The sequence below is a fragment of the Coregonus clupeaformis genome, chromosome 7 (assembly GCF_020615455.1).
Source record: "Coregonus clupeaformis isolate EN_2021a chromosome 7, ASM2061545v1, whole genome shotgun sequence".
Lineage (NCBI taxonomy): Eukaryota > Metazoa > Chordata > Actinopteri > Salmoniformes > Salmonidae > Coregonus > Coregonus clupeaformis.
Window position 1 is genome coordinate 39,251,938 of NC_059198.1, and position 16,792 is coordinate 39,268,729.

The window sequence follows — 16,792 nt, forward strand, 5'->3', positions numbered from 1 at the left end:
CAGAGTTTAGCAACGCTTTATTTTACTTATACTGATTGATGAGGTCAGCATCCCCCACGCAACAATTAAGTCTTGAGTAAGGGATCCATTCTGTGTTGATGACAGCCATTTTAAATACTTATTCTGTCACTTTCGACCTGAGATACATTCCTGACCTGCTGGGAACAGGATATGTCAGGGTGCCCATCCATCCATCAGTCTAAACAGCCTGCCATTGTCCAGTGAAAATACTTTCTCTAAACACAACACTTGCATTGTCGAGAAGGAACTTGCAAGTAAGCATTCATTGGACAATGTGTATTCCGTACATAAGACTAATAAACCTTCACGAAGCACTACAAGTCTACCTCTCCATTTAACAAGGGTACATAACAGGCCTGAGGAAACACCACTAAATAATGTCTACAATTGACAGTTTGAGCTGGCTTCAGTGAAGCCATTTTTAAATGTATGTATTTTGAGAGGTTGCTTGTTGTACTTGATGTCAGAGGTTGACTGTTCTCTATTCTGAAGAGTTGGTGAGGGATGCCTAGTTGGGGAAACTGCTCAGTGAGTAAAGTTTGAGATGTTGACCCAGCTTTGAGTAGCGCTTCTGACATTAAACATTTTCACGTAGCTTTAAATATCTAATCTCTGTGCCAAATCCCAGTCACTTTTCTTATTCGGCTTGAGGCAAACAAAAATCTATCCACACCTCCAAGCATGATTCCATAATAAATCTCAAAATGTTAAAAGCTTCACAGCCAAGGAAAAATCATGTTATTGCTGGTTTAGAAATGACCTTTTTCAGAAGTTTACATATTCCATGTGCTTAGAACAGAAAATGTTAATTTGGATGGGCTGTGAAAATGCCACGTTGTTAATCACACTTTCTTACTTGTGATCTGGAAAATGTTGACTTTTGTGCAGCACTAGTGCTCAGAAGTCCTCTGTTAGTGCCAATGACTAAGTACCGCATCAATCAAAGGCAATACCTTCATTTCACACAAGCATACAGACCACAGGAGGCTGCCGAGGGGAGGACGGCTCATAATAATGGCCGGAACAGAGCGAATGGAATGGCATCAAACATGTGTTTGATACCATTCCACCTTTTCCGTTCCAGCCATAACTACAAGCCCGTCCGCCCCAATTAAGGTGCCACCAACCTCCTGTGATACAGACACACGTGGACGTACACACACCGAGGATCAGAAGCGGGAGAACTTGGCCAAATCCTTCTTCATCTCGCTGTACATGACGCTGAGGCGTCCGACAGCCTTGGCGTGCTCCTCGTCTACCTCCTCCTTCAGACGAAGCTGCTCCTTCAGAAACTCATCCCAGTCCTCCTTCCGTCTGTCTATGGTCACTTGCAGCTGGGTGCTCTGAGGTTCACAACACACAAGGATCTGGGTTAGGCAGACACGAGACAAAACATTTTCAAACTAGACAAAACAATGAAACAAAATGAAAATACACTTGGAGAGATTTAGGTGGTACTCAGTTATCTCCTGTTTAGTGCCAAATGACCACGACTCTGGTATGTTGTCACAATCATTGCCTGAATGTAAATGACTGTCAATGGTTAAATAACATTGGTAATTCATGGGCTTTGAGGAGAGCATGCGTCTTTACCTGCTGTGCTTCTAGCGCCCTCTGCTGGATCCTCTGTGACATGTGATTCGCAGCCTCCACTGTAGGAAAACACAATGAACAAATGTTACATTCAACTACTTTCTGGCCTTAACAGTAAGACACACTGAAATAATACAATACAGTTGAAATTCTGTGACACATGAATGTAATACGTCTTTTTCATTATGTATCGGACCCCAGGAAAACTAGCTGTCGTCATTGCGTCTGCTAATGGTGATCCTAATAAAATAAAATCGAACAATACAATAACTCAATCACTCCATATCACAACTGCAGTGGCTAGCAATTGAAATATACACCGGCTAGGTAAGGAAGAGAGTCTTACATCGTGTGAGGGCCTCATAGAGGTGCTGATGCATGTGCTCTGAACACTTGGGCAACATCTGCTCGTTGGTCTCCACTACCATTTTGTTCAAGTTGTCCAGCAAACGGCTCTCTCTAAATCCACGTTTCTCCTTCAAAATCACAAAGAAGTAGATGTTAACAAATGACAATTCCTAAATTAGTCAAATCATATTGTACGCCCCATTATGTTACGGTGCATCTTTCCAAGCTGAATATTTACCTCAAATTCTCTCACAAAGTAGCGGATCTCCCCTTGTACAACAGGCCTATGGTCTATTAGCCTAGACTGAATATCACCAACATCTAATGGGAGCAATTGATAATGTCAGATATATTGAAAAGTAACAACTTCATTCTAGTGCTTGCAGTCATTTCATCCAAAGGAATTCATGAAGTGTCCCCAGAGAAAATAATGAAACATGAATAATTGACAGCAAAATCATCTGAATTCATATTAATTTAATATCAATTTAGCCCCTGAATTGATTGGGGGGGAGGGGGGGGGTAAAGGAAATCTAGATAAGGAAAAGTCATAATTACTCCGAAAACTAGCGTTTCTATTGGCAAGTTTCAGCAAACAGGGCGGAACATACTTGAATTTGTCCAATAGAAACGCTAGTTTTCGTTGCAAATAGAAGGTTTTGTAACTGTTTGGATTACACCCCAGGTGAAGCTGCGTAAACAGATCTGGGATCAGGCTAGAGGCTGCAAATTGTGTGCGTTAATTCTGCAACACATGACTCTCCCGAGTTGTGCAGGCTAGCTAGCGAGTTACCTGCAATTAATGATAACCGTAACACGATATTGAACTCACCTTTGGCGATCTTGTCCATAGTTACGGGTTAATACACAAAAAAGCTAATAGTTAAACCTCGACAATACGTGCAATGTTTGTTTAGCAGTTGGTTAGGGTTGAATGAGTTTGCTTAGCTAGCTTTCAACCTCTTTTCAACGAGATAGATATTCACGAGATATTTACATGCAATTTATCATATATGAGTTTGCAAATATTTAGCTCCAGCGGCTGTTAAACGTAGCTTAAATATATTCTAGCAAAAACTGTAACTGTTGTCAGCTGATTTAAAGTCAGCTGATATAAATACTCGAACTACTTCCGGGTACGAGGTCTTGGCTCAAACCAAACCTCCCAAAACGGGGGCCACACTTACATGAGGTAAATTCTGAGGTACAGTAGGTACAGGACAGACTATACAACATCATCATCAGTCATCACTATAATACATGTTTACACTGTAGGTGTAGCCTACAAATTTAGCAGCAAATTTCCATCGTTAATGGTTTATGATCTCTCTCTCTCTCTCTCTCTCTCTCTCTCTCTCTCTCTCTCTCTCTCTCTCTCTCTCTCTCTCTGTGTGTTTGTGTGTGTGATGAGGCATTTAAATTGCTTTATTGTCATTGATGAATTGTAATTTATTCCAGGGCAATGCAATGATAATGATGGAGGATAGAGGTCTTGCATGAGTCAGGACTGCAGATGTCAGTCTTGCTCTATGGTGTGGCTTTATCAGGGAGTTCCACAGCCACATAAAGTATAATACTGAAGATGAGCCTGATGAGTCCCCTCTGCATACAATACAATGAATGGAAGTGTCTGTTAGCACAGAGAGATGATCCATTTAAATCCGTAAAATACACACATAACGCAACCCCATTCTAGCTGATGACAGTAGTAATTATAGGGATTGGCCATCATTTTGAGAAATTTCATCAAGTAATACCTTACTATGTGTGGCTGTCACATGGATTTAGAATATAAACATTATGCTGTGTGTGCAGTTGGCCATAGCAGGAAATAATAGATATGTCAATATAAATTGTGGATTTTAAAAGAGAGATTATCCACTACACCTCCCAACCCCTTGGTTCTGTGCATCGTCCATTCAACCAGTAAACTAAGTACTATAGTATTATGGGCCACTGTATCCTACCAAGACTGACCAAAGATTATGAATATGTACACATGTACAATTAGCCTAGATTATTTAGTCGGCTTGTTCTTCAAAAGTCATGCAGATATAATATAAAGAGTAGAAGTTTGAGATCACTTTGTAGACTATTTATTCTGGGTAATAGAGTAGCGCTTTAGTTTTTTTTATAAAAAGTGTGCTCCCTTAATTTTCCACTAGGTGAAAACAATGTCCACTCTTATTATTACCAGTCTGGTTAATGAGACCCTGCTTAGTGAATTATTTTGGGATAGAAAGTTCATGACATTTAACAATTTAAATGCAACTATATGACCTCCTCTCAGTGTAGGCCTATTTAGAGACAAGGACTCCTGGCAAGAGCACATTAAGAACATAAACATATTAGTATGTGTTAAGAAAGGGGGTCTAGTGTTGCATGTTAAGACTTCAAACATTTGTTTTAAAAGAAGTGCCTGCTATTACTCAGAAATGCCACTTCCACTTAAAATAAAGTCTTCAGACATGAGCTAATTCTCGTCCTGACCACATGATTGATTTTGATCTGAGTCTATTAAAGAGATTGCAGTCATGAGAAGTTCTTGTGGCAACTGATCAACTGCCATCGCAGAGTGCTCCAGGGCCCATCGACAAAGAGTGCATTAGTAAACTTTGACGTTTGTGAAAATAAGTAGGTGCTTTTAAATTGATTGCCTACAAACAAGGTCAGATACACCATGAAAGAATGACAAAACAACACGTACACAGTATGACAATGACATAACCTATTCCCTTGTTGTGTTTATAATGTACATGTGCAGCTGTGCAGCCAAATCATATTTTGATTAACTGCACAGCATTTCACAAATAATGGATCAAATATTTTGTTATACTCTAAAAATACTTATTCTTCTATTTAATTAACTTGTTTCATTTGGAGTACGCGTAATAGGCTGTAATGTAATGTATTGTAATGTAGATACAATGTAGTCTAATAACAGAATTTAAGAGTATAACATTATTATAGTTATGATGAAAATGTAATTACATGTTAACAGCCATGATATTCAATAAAAAATGAATAGACATTGCCAATTTGCTCATTAGAGCAGAAATAAAGCGAAGTAATCTCATAATTTACAGTTGTTGAATTATACATATACTTTTTTTTCAAATGTATTTCCACCAATAACTGTACATTATATTTTTATTGACTTCATGTAAAAGGATGAAATATGTTTTCTGTTCTGTTGTTGAGAGTGAATTAACACACTTTAATCACACCTAAAGAAATGAGTGAACTGAACTAAAGTCACAAAAGAGTGCACGATTGTGAAACTGAATGTACCTCATTACATGATTTTATTGTATTTCCACTGCTGCACAGAAGTAGTCATTAAGGCAGTGGTAGAAAAAGTACCCAATTGTCATACTTGAGTAAAAGTAAAGATACCTTTATGGAAAATGACTAAGTAAAAGTGAAAGTCATCCAGTAAAATACTACTTGAGTAAAAGTCTTAAAGTATTTGGTTTTAAATGTACTTAAGTACAGTGGTGGAAAAAGTACTAAATTGTCATACTTGAGTAAAAGTAGGACGTAAAAGTAAATGCTATACATCAAATTCGAGAAATGGCACTGTCTTTGTCCATTATTATCTACCAGGATTGTGTTCCAGTAAGGTTTGCATGTGATTGTCTCTTACATGAACCATATCATGGGTATACATGCATCTCTCTCACAGGTCTATTAAGTGAATTGAGTGACAGTGGTGATCTCTTCGTTGCACACTTCTGTTCTGAAATAGCAAGGCTTTTCAAGGGTAACTAACACAAAGTGGGGTGCATTCAAATAGTTTTTAAAGAAAGTAAAATAATAAAGTAAAATAACATTTTTGTAACAATGTTTCCTGCAATATTTCTAAAATAAATAAAATGTACAATCTTCATTAATAAGTTGTGAAAAATGATAAATATTTTCACAATGTGAAACAGGTTTATGAAACAATCCTCAACAATTTTAAATGTGGATAAATATTTAGCAATACATTTTGTAATGCGCAATTTATTCAATTAGCTACAATTGTAATTTCCCTTCATAGCATGTTGGTTTGTCTCCCATAATTTTGTTCTCATAGACCTCCACACACAGTATGGGAAACCACAGCCGTGCTCATCCCTTGCTCAGACTGCAGTAACGTGGCTGAGCTCCTAGAGCATTGAGTACTTAGACAAATGGTGAGTGTTCTGTGGGAGGTCTGGCTGAGTGGTTTACAAAACATACCCATCAGGCCTGTTAGCGTGGTGACGGCTTAGAAAACACATCTCTTTTTCTCTTCCTCTCTACACAGCCCCTAACGACGGTGCTGCTCACATTACCCAATGGGTATAATTATTTTGCATTACATTGCTCTCTGTCCCTCACTCTCTCTCCTCCTCCTCTCTCTGGCTCTGGTCATGATCTCTGGGCCCTTGGAGAAGGCCAGAGGGACCATGGTGCTTGGCGTTCACAGCACACTGAGCGCCAGTGACTGTGGCTCTGAACAGGTGCGGGTGGAGGGGGATGGATGGGTGGGATTACTCACTGCCTGGGCCCCTGGGCGGGGGCCCCTCCTGCCGTACACCCACCTGCCCCCCTCTTTCCCTCTCTCTCTCAGCCAGTCAGCCAGCTCACACTGCTCAGGTCAGTGATCCTGGTGCAACTCGCTGCATCCTGGAGGCTACTCCTGAGCTGCCCACGTCCACCGTGTCAGAGAAAGAGAGAGGCCCCGGGAAATAACTGGAGCCCCGGTAATAGTGGCACCTCAGGAGGCACGGCGGAGCAGGACGCTGCCCTGCTGTCATGTTCTACCGGGGCCAATGAAGCAAGGGGCCGAGCGGAGGAAGGCAGCAACAAGCAGCAAGAAGCAGCGGCATCCAAGTAGCTCACAGCCTGAAAATCAACATATGTAGTCATCATGTGCTTTTTGTGAAATTCTTTTTTTTCCGCCAAGCAACCTTGTCAGCCACGTCTTGCGATTTGTAAACTGCCCCTCCTTGGAGTGGAACGATTGTGTCGTTTACGATTAGTGTTCTCAGCGGGCCCCGGTTTGGGGCTGTCCCCGGGATTAGCGGGCCGCTGCGCTGTCACTTCTCCCATTCGGCCATCCGCCGCAACTATAATCCAACCAAAGGATTGCCTCATCCGAGTGCCGCGGTGTCCAAGTCAACTGCCGGCAACAGGCAGGGAGAGGCCCAAACCTGTTGAGGCAGACCCTCCCGCACCACGACGGCAATCAAAGTGACAGCCACGGGAGAGAAAGTAGGGACATTTTCTTTGCGTGAGCGAAATAAGTCCCCTGGCGGAACCCCCCCCAAAACACTTCTCCTTCTACCCCTTCACCATGTTGGCGGAGGAGTGGGGGCCAGTCTTGACGGTTGAGAAGTTTTTTGTGGGGCCGTGATTTTCGACGTGGGACAGAGGGGGCGCCCGGGGGCGGCTGTGTTTGGAGTGGTGCCTCGTCAGATTAGATGCACGCTGGCTGGGTTTGATGGCCAACCTGGACAGACATGCCCTGCCAGGCACAAACTGCTCAGGCACATGATGTCAGAAGGACAAAAAATTATCCACCGCGAGACCAAGGAGACAGATGACACCCAGCAGGAAGCGAGAGCCAAATCTGTAAGCATCCACAATCCAGCTGGCTAGCCCTAGGGTACCTGTCTCTCTGAAGTGGAATTCGCATCACCCCATGAGCTGTCAAATTAGCTCACAGGACTGGAAATGCTGAAAAGATTTGGCCCCTATAAAATGTTATTAATTCATTTTTGCTTCCTGTCCTGAGAAGACAGAAAAAACCCAAAAACAAAAACAGAAGAGTATAGGGAACAACAGAAGTCAGACCTGTGGAGGAACATACCGTAATCCCAATGCATGCATACACACATAACACACACACACACTTTATATACACACACACAAAAACACAAGCAGATGTACATGCCCAAACACACGCACATACAGTACACATGCATGCAACTGTGCGTGCACACACACCCTCACGCAGAGGGCGATCATTCACATGCACATACTTACACATACACAGACTCACATATACAGTGCCAGGGGCAAGTTTACAATTACTGCATGTGTTAAGCAGTCACCTGGGAGAGATGCACTGTGTTTGTGGAAAAATACATTTCCAACAAGCCTTTCCCCCATGTCCTCATTCTAAGAGAATGGCAGAAAAACAGACATTTAAAAAGATCTTATCAATATATATATATATATATATATGTGGTCCTCTGTAGCTCAGCTGGTAGAGCACGGTGCTTGTAACGCCAAGGTAGTGGGTTCGATCCCCGGGACCACCCATACACAAAAATGTATGCACGCATGACTGTAAGTCGCTTTGGATAAAAGCGTCTGCTAAATGGCATATTATTATTATATATATATAGAAATTTTTTGTTGAGACAAAGGATTGATAATTTGATATTTTATTTTAATCAAATGTATGTCTTGAAATGAGTTAAAATAGATTCATATTCATTTTCTTGTGCTATACACAGTTGGCACATTTGAATGTGAGGAAAATAGAAGTGAGATGATAGTGTTACAGAAGCGAACAAATGACAAATTAAAGTACAGAACATTTAGTGAAACATTTCAGATTTCAACTGTATCAGAAGAAATATTACAATAACAGTAATGTAAAAATTACAGTACACATTTACTTTACATTAAATAAAGAAGACTTAAGCTAATACTCATAAATAATGTGTAGTACATGTTACCCAACATTTAAATAGATGGAGGCACAAGGCAAAACCTGACAGCAAAATGTCTCTACCAGCTGTAAATCTATCAGTGGAAATTTCAGCGCTGTAAAGCGAGCTCTCCACTACTCTGTCCAAATCCTAGTGGCCACATTACCACCCTAATGGCCGCAGCGGGTCGTCTTTGGACAGGGCGACATGTTAGTACAGTACACCCCTGAGAGGGGGACAAGTGACTGCCGTCCCTGTGTGTGACTTGACCCCCTTCGGAGAGGCGAGTCCTGCCAGAGACAGGACAGGGGGATGTAAGATGGGACCTGACAGGAGTTTAGCGCTGGTGTCCGCCAAGGCGGGAGACGGCGGCCTCCTTGAGGGAAAGGCTGTCGTCCGTTAGTCGCCACATCTCCGAGAGTTGTTGCTCTCTTTCACTTTTGTGCCTGCCCTCTTCCCTCTCTCTCCCTCAGATTCGGAGGTCTGTGCGGTAGGAAGGAAGGAAGGAAGGGAGCCCTCAGGTCAGGAGAAGCTCTGTGGTTGTCCAGGTCTACGCTGCTATAACATGTTGTCTTGTAGCTTACATACAGTAGCCCTTCAGCAATGACAGTGGGAGACAAAGAGCAGTGATAGCGCTCAGGCCTCCTTTGATGCATGTGTGTATGTGTGTGTTTGTGTGCCCCCATGGGAGTGTATCCTTATGCCTGTGTGTGCAAACAAATGTGTGTGTGGATATCAATTTGAATGCGTGTGAGCAGGTGTCTGTGTGTGTGTGTGAGGATGGACGCAGGCCAGGTTTCTCCCGAGGGAGGCATGGGAGTAGCAGCTCCAGTCATTCATCCTGCTGGCTGGGGGAGAGGTGTCACTGAGCAGATCGGGGGGCTACGAGCCACGAGGCGCTCCGCTAACATCTCTCCCTCATCCCGCTCTGTGTGTCCCTGGAGGTGATCTCCAACTGTCTTTGACTAAACTTCAACCATCCTTAGCTGACAATTTTTATGAAAGGGAGATATTACTAGCGTAACGGAGGGTTCGAGGGCCTGTCATAAAAAAAGGCACGACAACAAACTGATGGCAAATCCACCATTTTCAACTGGGAAAAATGCATTTCGGTTCCCACATAGTCCCAGGGTGTTTTTATGAGTCACTCGGCATGAGGCTTTGGAATTATCCACATTAACTATACTGTCAAGTATAACAATACATAGTATACAGCATCAACTGTGCACCATGAAATTGATTGTGGCTTTTCTGACAACGTCACGAAAATGATGCACGCGCATCGATGGGGCAGGAAGCCATGCTTTGTTATGATTCTGAGCGGTCAGATAGCTAGCAACAATGACAAGAAGCTGCCATGTGGGGTATCGTAGGTGGCTCGTTTCAGCTAGTGTTATCTTGTTATTGATACCATGTGTTGTTTTGAGGTGTTTTGACTGAATTCATGTCAATGCTAATATGGCAAAGATTTGCTAGCTAGCTAACCAACAACTGAAACAATGTACTGCATCGCAGTGCTTACTGTGCCACTAGATCCTGGTTCGAATCCAGGCTCTGTCGCAGCCGGCCGCGACCGGGAGACTCATGGGCGGCGCACAATTGGCCCAGCGTCGTCCAGGGTAGGGGAGGGAATGGCCGGCAGGGATGTAGCTCAGTTGATAGAGCATGGCGTTTGCAACGCCAGGGTTGTGGGTTCGATTCCCACGGGGGGCCAGTATAAAAAAATATGTATTCACTAACTGTAAGTCGCTCTGGATAAGAGCGTCTGCTAAATGACTAAAATGTAAATGTAAATGTATTTGAGAGACAACAAATGTTAATTGAGACAAAATATAGTTTACATGTTGTCAACAATCTAAGCCAACCCTGTCTTTTTTGCCACATAGTTGCGCACGTGTCGGTTTTGTTCCTAAACCAGGGGTCTTCAACTTTTTCTTGCCCAGGGACCCCCCCACCCAGGCAAACTGGCGACCCAGGGACCCTCATCATACTTTAGCAAAATAAAAATGTTTTCATATATCTTGTCTTATCATCAGGTTAATGATAATGGCAATGAGAAGTAATCAACTTTTTAAAATGAATACATTTGGTAGATAGTTTTTCATTATTTTGACCTGCCCACATTATAATTGGAAATGTAAACTCTAACATAGCCTATTAGCTAGAAAGGTAACTTCAAACACATTTTCGCATAAATGCAGCTGTTTAACAGGTTAAACAAACGTTAGCCATATGTTGGCAAAAATGTATGTCCAAGCCAAGAAAACGTACCATCAGCCATTGGCACTTGCCGCACTGATAGCCTATTCGCTGTTGCTTTTTCAAAGCCTATGCCAGGTACTCCAGTGAGTGTAATTTGCTCAATATTAGGAGTTGAGAAATAAAGTTGACATCATTAGAAATAACATATTCTCCTATTTTCTACTGTAGGTATGTAATCCAACATGTGTTTATTCTGTTGTAGCTAGCGATATTTAAAAGAAAATCCACTTTTTTTTTACATACACTACCAGTCAAAAGTTTGGACACACCTACTCATTCAAGGGCTTTTCTTTATTTTTACTATTTTTTACATTGTAGAATAATAGTGAAGACATATGAAATAACACATATGGAATCATGTAGTAACCAAAAAAGTGTTAAACAAATCAAAATATATTTGAGATTTGAGATTCTTCAAATAGCCATCCTTTGCCTTGATGACAGCTTTGCACACTCTTGGCATTCTCTCAACCAGCTTCATGAGGTAGTCACCTGGAATGCATTTCAATTAACAGGTGTGCCTTCTTAAAAGTTAATTTGTGGAATTTCTTTCCTTCTTAATGCGTTTGAGCCAATCAGTTGTGTTGTGACAAGGTATACAGAAGATAGCCCTATTTGGTAAAAGACCAAGTCCATATTATGGCAAGAACAGCTCAAATAAGCAAAGAGAAACGACAGTTCATCATTATTTTAAGACATGAAGGTCAGTCAATACAGAAAATATCAAGAACTTTGAAAGTTTCTTCAAGTGCAGTCGCAAAAACCATCAAGCGCTATGATGAAACGGGCTCTCATGAGGACCGCCACAGGAATGGAAGACCCAGATTTACCTCTGCTGCAGAGGATAAGTTCATTAGAGTTACCAACCTCAGAAATTGCAGCCCAAATAAATGCTTCACAGAGTTGAAGTAACAGATACGTCTCAACATCAACGGTTCAGAGGATACTGTGTGAATCAGGCCTTCATGGTCGAATTGCTGCAAAGAAACCACTACTAAAGGACACCAATAAGAAGAGGAGACCTGCTTGGGCCAAGAAACATGAGCAATGGATATTAGACTGGTGGAAATTTGTCCTTTGGTCTGGAGTCCAAATTGGAGATTTTTGGTTCCAACCGCCGTGACGCGGTTTGGGTGGTTTGGGTGAACGGATGATCAACCCAATTGAGATGGTTTGGGATGAGTCGGATGGCAGAGTGAAGGAAAAGCAGCCAACAAGTGCTCAGCATACAGTGCCTTGCAAAAGTATTAATCCCCCTTGGTGTTTTTCCTATTTTGTTGCATTACAACCTGTAATTTAAATGGATTTTTATTTGGATTTTATGTAATGGACATACACAAAATAGTCCAAATTGGTGAAGTGAAATTAAAAAAATAACTTGTTTCAAAAAATTCTAAAAAATAAACAACGGAAAAGTGGTGCGTGCATATGTATTCACCCCCTTTGCTATGAAGCCCCTAAATAAGATCTGGTGCAACCAATTACCTTCAGAAGTCACATAATTAGTTAAATAAAGTCCACCTGTGTGCAATCTAAGTGTCACATGATCTGTCACATGATCTCAGTATATATACACCTGTTCTGAAAGGCCCCAGAGTCTGCAACACCACTAAGCAAGGGGCACCACCAAGCAAGCTGCAAGATGAAGACCAAGGAGCTCTCCAAACAGATCAGGGACAAAGTTATGGAGAAGTACAGATCAGGGTTGGGTTATAAAAAAATATCTGAAACTTTGAACATCCCACAGAGCACCATTAAATCCATTATTAAAAAATTGAAAGAATATGGCACCACAACAAACCTGCCAAGAGAGGGCCGCCCACCAAAACTCACGGACCAGGCAAGGAGGGCATTAATCAGAGAGGCAACAAAGAGACCAAAGATAACCCTGAAGGAGCTGCAAAGCTCCACAGCGGAGATTGGAGTATCTGTCCATAGGACCACTTTAAGCCGTACACTCAACAGAGCTGGGCTTTACGGAAGTGTGGCCAGAAAAAAAGCCATTGCTTAAAGAAGAAAATATGCAAACACGTTTGGTGTTTGCCAAAAGGCATGTGGGAGACTCCCCAAACATATGGAAGAAGGTACTCTGGTCAGATGAGACTCAAATTGAGCCATCAAGGAAAATGTCTGGCGCAAACCCAACACCTCTCATCACCCGAGAACACCATCCCCACAGTGAAGCATGCTGTGGGGATGTTTTTCATCGGCAGGGACTGGGAAACTGGTCAGAATTGAAGAAATGATGGTTGGCGCTAAATACAGGGAAATTCTTGAGGGAAAACTGTTTCTGTTGTTTTGTCTTATTTGTTGTTTGTTTTACAAGAAAAAATATTTTGCATCTTCAAAGTGGTAGGCATGTTGTGTAAATCAAATGATACAAACCCCCAAAAAATCCATTTTAATTCCAGGTTGTAAGGCAACAAAATAGGAAAAATGCCAAGGGGGGTGAATACTTTCGCAAGCCACTGTATGTGGGAACTCCTTCAAGATTGTTGGAAAAGCATTCCAGGTGAAGCTGGTTGAGAGAATGCCAAGAGTGTGCAAAGCTGTCATCAAGGCAAAGGGTGGCTATTTGAAGAATCTCAAATATAAAATATTTTGATTTGTTTAACACTTTTTTGGTTACTACATGATTCCATATGTGTTATTTCATAGTTTTGATGTCTTCACCATTATTCTACAATGTAGAAAATAGTAAAAATAAAGAAAAACCATTGAATGAGTAGGTGTGTCCAAACGTTTGACTGGTACTGTATATTTTCGTGGACCCCATGCAGTACGGGGCTGCGGACCCCTGTGCTAAACAACCAACCTGTCTATAGTCTTCTCCACATGATACCAAATCCATTCAAGACTAGGCGCCTAGTACACCTGGCTTGCTAAAGATCCATATCATTGCCTTTGCAGTGCCGTAACCCCCTGTGAAATGACATTATTGCAAATAACACACCCCATTAACACCAGAGGTACAGGAATCATTCACTTGTGTGTATAGCCAGGCCATCACATGCTCACAGAAAAAGCACCCACCACGTATCTTAAGCTTGAATGAATGGTCGCAGAGCACAGCTGTGAAAGTCACAAGGGAAGTCTGCAAGGGCCGTAAGGAAGGCAAAGTTTCCCTGCCTGCAGGGACGACCGGGGAGGGTGGTGGATTGGGGGCCTGGAGGAGCACACTGGGCCCATTATGATACGATCATCTCCATACCATTGTACGCCCGTATAACCTCCGCCATCATCCATCCAACCCATCAACAGCATCTTTGATAGCGCACCAGTCCGCCGCTGCCCTTTGGGCTTCTGGGGCCTCTGGTGCCCAGTTCAAAGCGGGCGGTTAGTGTCGATGAGTCGGGGTGGTGAAAAGCCAGCGTGTAACGAGCGTTAACGTAAGTGTGTGTGGGGGAAACATGAGATAAGACATGGGCCTTGTTGACGCTCGACCCCCCCTCCTCGGACGAGGCACAAAACTCTGGCTTTGTCCTGGCTCACTCGCGCCGTCCCCGGGTTGCAAATGTCGATTTCACGCAGGCCTCGACCATATATGTTTTTTCAAAGGAGCCAGCGATCAGCTGTGTGTCATGTGCAGTTAAATATAGCCTGACTGAGGAGCTCTCTCAGTAACCTACCCCCCAACATCCCTAGCAGTGGCTCCTTCAGCAGTGTCTGGGCTGGGGAATGGGTGGTTGACTGCAGGCCATTTGAGCCACGATGGTGGATGGCTGTAACATGTCCTGTCATTTTTCCAAGACGGACACATCTGCAGGACATCGTACCTCTTGGTGTCCCCCGGTCCTGTACTGTATGTCCGCTGGGGTTGTTGCCGGGGGTGACAACATGAACCAATCCCTGGTCGAGACTCAGGGACAGTACCCTTCAATGCTAGGAGTTCAAGACTGCCTTAAGTGAGGAATGCACCATAGGCTATTCCAAAGAGGAGCATAATCAATTTCACAGCACATGCTCACTTAAATAGACTCACTCTGTGTAATTTGGCAAATTAGGCAGTTGCAACCTTTGAGCAATCATTTGTCTTTCCTTTATCCATGGCTGTTTGACACACAGCACATTTTGCATGTTGACTGGACCAACAAAACATCAATTTTTTCCAATAATCCACAAAATATCACATTGACACATTTTTAAAAGAGAGCATGCCCAAAATATGGTCTAACCCTTCATATCAGTGACTTGAATCGCTGTACTTTAACTAACCCTTCATATCAGTGACTTGAATCGCTGTACTTTAACTAACCCTTCATATCAGTGACTTGAATCGCTGTACTTTAACTAACCCTTCATATCAGTGACTTGAATCGCTGTACTTTAACTAACCCTTCATATCAGTGACTTGAATCGCTGTACTTTAACTAACCCTTCATATCAGTGACTTGAATCGCTGTACTTTAACTAACCCTTCATATCAGTGACTTGAATCACTGTACTTTAACTAATACTCAGAGAATCAAAGAGCGACCCCTTGAAATAAGTCGATGTTTAGCAGAGCAAGCTCACTGAGGGGTAAGACTGAGACCCCAGCTGCCACTCTCTCCATGACCCATACCCCCCCCCACCCCCCCACCCCCCACCCCCATTATCACCCCCTCCTGGTCCTGGGACAGTCCTGCTGTGGACGGTTGTGTGTGTGTGAGGAGGTGGAGGGGGAGAGGGAGAGGGAGAGAGTGAGAGAGAGAGAGAGAGAGAGAGAGAGGGAGAGAGAGAGAGAGAGAGAGAGAGAGAGAGAGAGAGAGAGAGAGAGAGAGAGAGAGGGGAAGTGAGCAGTGAGTGGAGCAGTCGGGTGAGCGAGCGGGCATCCCCTATGCCAGACTGCAGCTTCATGCCCCCAGTCCAGAATCAAGCCAGTGAGCGGTGAAGCCCACACACACACACTCTCTCATATATATACACACACACACACACACACACACACACACACACTCATACATATACACACACACGGGAAACAACCAGGCATGAGTAAAAGGTGCACTTCTGGTTCATAATCATGTCCTGTCAAGGTTAATCCATTAGCGCCACGCCGGCTGGCTCCCTTTGTGCCCAGGCTATGCATTATCGCCATGCTCAGTGAGGTGGACATTGGGAACTGTCTATTGGTTTGGCTTATATGATACAGTCAACCCAGAGTTAAAATATGCCGAAGTACTGTCATTGTATCAAGTGTCTTTCGGTAAAAAGTGGAAATGCAAACTTTGATATAAAATGGAAGATAAACACATACTATTCCTGTAAACCCCTCCTTCATGAATATGTATTTAGACTACAGCACCAAAGGTAAGCAGATCAGTTAGGTAACACATAATTACAGTTAATCATATCAAACCTTGCCTGAGTTGTTCTCCTAAATATGAATCAGGAGTGTTTTTTTGCATTAGGGAAATGTGACAAGATAAGGAGGGAAACAGTGCTGGAAGAGGGGGATAATTTCACTCCAGGTTTAAATAAATTAGTCACCCCAAATTAAAATCTGCATTGTAATAAGGCGGAAATTAAAAATTCACAGCCGGTTGACACATATGCAGATGAGCCGAGGAGAAATGGTAATGAAGGTGTTGTTTTTGTTCCAAGGGTGGTCATTATAGGGTATCGCTGATGGCATTGACCCCCTCCTGCCCTCTCTCCACCCAGGAATGCATCTGAGGCTTACTACCATCACCATTCTCTCAGCTTATTGCCCTCGGTTCCCTGAGCAGTACCTTTTTAAAAGTACAGCCCTTGTCAAGGGGCTTCAGACACAATTACTTTTTGGTAGCCCCCCCCCGAAGACATCCTATCAAAAACCATTAAGGCAGGAGGGCAGTCTAAAGTTAAGTGGCATAGACCTGTGGGGTAGAGAGGCAAGGGTGCATGGAGTAGGAGAG

General features: G+C 42.9%; 1 protein-coding gene across 1 annotated transcript; it reads right to left on the bottom strand.

The window, feature by feature from the left end:
* Positions 1–3,076, bottom strand: LOC121570443 (biogenesis of lysosome-related organelles complex 1 subunit 5). Its single transcript, XM_041881903.2, has 5 exons — positions 2,795–3,076; positions 2,201–2,283; positions 1,961–2,090; positions 1,615–1,673; positions 1–1,364 (listed from the first exon to the last, which is right to left on the bottom strand). The coding sequence occupies exons 1-5, from the start codon at positions 2,811–2,813 to the stop codon at positions 1,191–1,193; spliced, it is 465 nt and encodes a 154-aa protein (XP_041737837.1). The 5' UTR covers positions 2,814–3,076; the 3' UTR covers positions 1–1,190.
* Positions 3,077–16,792: the final 13,716 nt, after the last annotated feature.